This window comes from Larus michahellis, unplaced genomic scaffold (assembly GCF_964199755.1).
Source record: "Larus michahellis unplaced genomic scaffold, bLarMic1.1 SCAFFOLD_55, whole genome shotgun sequence".
Classification (NCBI taxonomy): Eukaryota; Metazoa; Chordata; class Aves; order Charadriiformes; family Laridae; genus Larus; species Larus michahellis.
The window spans coordinates 12,936-17,995 of NW_027436458.1; the positions used below are offsets into that span (position 1 = coordinate 12,936).

Consider the following 5,060-nt stretch of genomic DNA (forward strand, 5'->3'; position numbering starts at 1 on the left):
CAGGGCCATTAATTAACCTGCAGGGGGGCTAATAATGCACCCCACCCCCTCGGGCAGATTTATACCCCAGGAAAAGCAGTTAATTACCCCCCCCGGAGCACTAATTAACCCAGGGGTCATTAATTGCTGTCCCCGGGGGTCTTCATTACCCCCCAGGGCAATTAATTGCCCCCCCCCTTGGGTGCTAATTTCTCCCCGGGGGGGGGGGGGGGGTAATTACCCCCGCGGGGGGGGGGGTTAATGAGCTCTCATGAATATTAATGAGCACTAATTGTACTCACTGTAGCCCATGCCCTGCACGAAGTACTAGAAGGCCTCTGTCAGCTTGGCCGGCTGGGGGGGGCGGGGGGGGGTCAAGACCACGCCCCTTTAGGCCACGCCCCCTTTAAGCCACACCCCAACCCCCCCATAGGGGGCCCCTCCCCTTTAAGCCCCGCTCCCTCCCCTTAGGCTACGCCCCCTCCCCCTCAAACCACACCCACACCCCCCTTATATGGGGGATGCCCTGAGGCCACGCCCCCTCCCCCCTTAGCCACGCCCCCCCCAACCAACCCCTTCTATGGCTTTGGTGCCCCCTTACGCCACGCCCCCTCCCTTCCAAGCCCTGCCACTACAGCTCCCCATAGAAGGCCGGTGCCAGGCCACGCCCCCCCTTAGGCCATGCCCCCTCAGTCTCCCAGACCACGCCCCCTCCCCCTTAAGCCACGCCCCCCCTTGGCACTGGTGACCTTTGACCCCTCACCTGGCTGAGCTGGGGCTGCCCCCCTCTGTCCGCCATCTGTGGGGTGTCAAAGGTCACGGTGTAGGGGGTCAAAGGTCACCTTGAGGAAGGAGGTCTGGGTGGGGTCCAGCTTGGCGTTGCACTCCACCTGGGGGGGGGGGGGGGGACGGGCCGTGGCGGGGGTCACGTGACTCCACGAGGGTCACGGGACGGGCCATGTGATCCCGGCACGTGACCTCACGGGGGGGCGGGGTCAGGTGACGTCACTCACCACGGCCTCCTCGTGGGGGGAGCCGTCGCCCACCACCAGCAACATGGGGCAGCTTTGGGGGGGGGTGGAGGGGAGAGGGGGTCAAAGGTCACTGTGGGGGGTCGGAGGCCATCCCGGAGGCACGGGGTCAAAGGTCAGAGGGGCGAGGGGGGGTCGCTCACCGCAGGCTGCCGGCCCCGCTGCGCGCCAGGCCCAGGTCACCACGGCTGCGCGGCCCCGGCAGGAGCAGGAGCAGGGAGCCGCCACCGCCACGGTGAGTGCCCCCAGTACACACCAGTACACACCGGTGCCCCACCGGTGCCCTCCCAGTATAGCCCAGTGCCCTCCCAGTGCCTCCCAGTACAGCCCAGTCCCTCCTAGTGCCCCCCAGTACAGCCCAGTCCCTCCCAGTGCCCCACAGCCCCCTCCCAGTGCCTCCCAGTATAGCCCAGTGCCCCACAGCCCCCTCCCAGTGCCTCCCAGTATATCCCAGTGCCCCACAGCCCCCCCCAGTGCCTCCCAGTATAACCCAGTGCCCTCCCAGTGCCCCACAGCCCCCTCCCAGTGCCCCCCAGTATATCCCAGTGCCCTCCCAGTGCCCCACAGCCCCCCCCCAGTGCCTCCCAGTATAACCCAGTGCCTCCCAGTGCCCCACAGCCCCCCACCTGTTGTACACGCCCCACAGCAGGGGGGCGTTGGGGGTCGCCCCCAGCCGGGCCCGGCTGCTCTGCACGGCCGGGGGGGCGGCCGACAGCTCCTCCTGTGGGGCAGACCCACAAGTGAGCCGCAACTGACCCCCAGCCGCTCCCCCGGACCCACAACCGACCCGTAACCCACCCCGAGACCCATAACTGACCCACCCCAGGGCCACGGCTGACTCACCACCGACCCACAAGTGACCCCCCAGGACCCATAACTGATGCCCCCGGCCCCACAAGTGCCCCCGGCCCCACCTGGGTGAAGAGATGGGCCAGGATCATGTCGGTGGTGGAGGACGTCAGGCCCGAGAGCTGTGGGGCAGCAAGTGGGGCGCCATGGGACCCACAGCGACCCATAAGGAGCCACGGGACCCATGGAACCTACAGGGACCCATGGGACCCACAGAGACCCATAGCGACCCATAAGACCCATAGAGACCCACAGTGACCCATAGAGACCCATGGGACCCACAGAGACCCGTGGGACCCACAGGGACCCGGCGGGACCCATAGGTGCCCCATAGTCCCATGGACACCCGTAAGTGACCCACAGAACATCTAGAGGTGCCCCATAGCGCCGTGGAGACCCATAAGTGACCCGCGGCTGCTCCGTAGCCCCATGGAGACCCATAGAAGACCTAAAGGTGCCCCATATGCCCACGGAGACCCACTAGAGCGCCCCACAGCCGCCCCATGGCCGCCCCACGGCCGCCCCACCTTGTGCGCGGCCCAGTCCATCCAGCCCTTGGCCTGGGGGTCGATGTTGACCAGCACCAGCCCCTCCACCGCCTCGGGGTGCAGCAGCTGTGGGGCAGGGCCGGGGGTCACCTCCTGCCCCACGGCGGCCCTCTCTGCCACATAGACACCTCCCTGGACCCATAGATTCCCCGCCGGCCCCACAGTGACCCCCAAGAACCCAACGCAGGAGCTCCTCAAACCTCCTCCGGACCCACAGCGATCCCACCCAAGGGCCCTCCTGCCCCACAGTGACCCCCCTGCCCCATAGCGACCTCCCCAGCCCCATAGATTCCCCCCCCAGAGCCCTCCAGACCCACGGCGACCCCCCAGACCCCCAAATTCCCCCCCCGGAGACCCTTCAGGACCCCTCCAGAACCCCCCCAGATCCCTCCAGCCCCACAGCGACCCCCAAGTTCTCCCCCAAGGAACCCCCCCAAACCCCCTCCAGACCCACAATGACACTCCCCCCCCCCCCGACCCACATGTGTCCCCCCAGATGCCCCGCAACCCCCCCGCCAGACCCACAGATCCCCCCCAGGTGACCCATAGCCCCCCTGAGACCCACAGAACCCCACAGAACCCCCCCCAGATGCCCCATACACCCCCCCCAGAGACCCTCAGGACCCCCCCTCCAAGGACCCACAGATCTCCCCCCCCCAAGATGCCCCATAACCACCCCCGAGCCCCTCCATGTGCCCCCCCCCCCCCCCCCAGCCCCACTCACCCCAAATTTCGCCAGGACGAAGGCGCCGGCCCCCACCCCCATCCCGATGATGCTGACGATGCTGGGGGCGGGGGGTGGAGTGTCACGAGGTCAAGGTCATCCTGACCCCCCCCCCCCGCTATGGGGCAGCCCCCCCAACTCACTTGAGGTACAGGAGGATGCAGGGGATCATCTCGGCCAGTTGCTCCAGCGAGGGGTACTGGTACCTGGGGGGCAGGGGGGGGTCAACGGGTCAACGGGGGGGTGACAGGGGGTCAACGGGGTCAACTCGGGGGTTGGTGGGGTCAATGGGGACAGCTTGGGGGTCAATGGGGCCAGCTTGGGGGTCAATGGGATCATGGGAGGTCAACTGTGGGTCAACGGGGCCAACTTGGGGGTCAATGGGATCATGGGAGGTCAACTGTGGGTCAACGGGGCCAACTTGGGGGTCAATGGGATCATGGGAGGTCAACTGTGGGTCAGCAGGGCCAACTTGGGGGTCAGCGGGGCCAACTTGGGGGTCACTGGGGTCAACCGGGAGGTCGGTGGGGCCAACTTGGGGGTCAATGAAGCCAACTGGGGGGCCAATAGGGTCAACTCGGGGGTCGGTGGGGTCAATGGGATCATGGGAGGTCAACTGTGGGTCAACGGGGCCAACTTGGGGGTCAGCGGGGCCAACTTGGGGGTCAATGAAGCCAACTGGGGGGCCAACAGGGTCAACTCGGGGGTCGGTGGGGTCAATGGGATCATGGGAGGTCAACTGTGGGTCAACGGGGCCAACTTGGGGGTCAGCGGGGCCAACTTGGGGGTCAATGAAGCCAACTGGGGGGCCAACAGGGTCAACTCAGGGGTCGGTGGGGTCAGCGGGGCCAACTTGGGGGTCAATGGGATCATGGGAGGTCAACTGTGGGTCAGCGGGGCCAACTTGGGGGTCACTGGGGTTAACCGGGAGGTCGGTGGGGCCAACTTGGGGGTCAATGAAGCCAACTGGGGGGCCAACAGGGTCAACTCGGGGGTCGGTGGGGTCAATGGGGCCAACTTGGGGGTCAATGGGATCATGGGAGGTCAACTGTGGGTCAGCGGGGCCAACTTGGGGGTCAGCGGGGCCAACAGGGAGGGGCAACGGAGACTCAAGGTGGTCAATCAAGGGTTCAAGCGGGATCAAGCGGGGCGGGATCAGCGGGGCTGGGGGAGGGGGGGGTTGGGGGGCGGGCGATGGGGGTCGCGGGGCGCCGTGGGTCGCACCCTGGGGGGTAGGGGGGGGCGCCCTCCTCCATGCCGGGGGGGTCGACGTGGACCACCAGGAAGTTCTTGACGATCTCCCCCATCTCCTCGTGGGCGAAGAGCGGGGTGAAGCACGACTCGTCTGGGGACGGCCCCACCCCACGGCTATGGGGCTGGACCCACGGCCGTGGGGCAGGGGGCACCCATGGGGCCAGGGAAGGGATGGAAGGGCCCCAGGTGCCCGGGGAGGGGGGACCCAGGGGACTGGGGAGGGGACCCAGGTGGCCGGGGGGACCCCCACCTATGGGGCTGGACCCGGATCTATGGGGCAGAGGGGACCCAGGTGTCCAGGGGCACACACATCTATGGGGCTGGGACCCCCACCTGTGGGTCTGTCCCCCCATCTCTGGGTCTGGGTCCCCCATCTATGGGTCTTGGACCCCCTGGTGTGGGTCTAGAACCCCTATCTCCAGGTCTGGGACCCCCAGGTGTGGGTCTGGAACACCCGTCTCTGGGTCTCGGCCCCCCATGTGTGGGTCCGTCCCCCCACCTCTGGGTCTGGGCCCCCCGTGTGTGAGCCTGGTCCCCCATCTATGGGTCTGGGCCCCCCATGTGTGGCTCTGGGACCCACCTCTATGGGTCTAGAACCCCCAGGTGTGGCCCTGGTCCCCCATCTCTGGGTCTGGGCCCCCCATGTGTGGGTCTGTCCCCCCATCTCTGGGCCTG

At 67.4% G+C, this 5,060-nt stretch overlaps 1 protein-coding gene across 1 annotated transcript; it reads right to left on the reverse strand.

The window, feature by feature from the left end:
* Positions 1-1,636: 1,636 nt before the first annotated feature.
* LOC141737461 (protein NDRG2-like) lies at positions 1,637-3,250 on the reverse strand (the record flags this gene model as incomplete). The annotated part of the gene is made up of 4 exons (XM_074572161.1): positions 3,132-3,250; positions 2,387-2,473; positions 1,925-1,981; positions 1,637-1,731 (listed from the first exon to the last, which is right to left on the reverse strand). Coding segments are annotated over exons 1-4 (281 nt in total), but the record flags the coding sequence as incomplete, so codon positions are not given.
* Between the last annotated feature and the right edge of the window lie 1,810 nt (positions 3,251-5,060).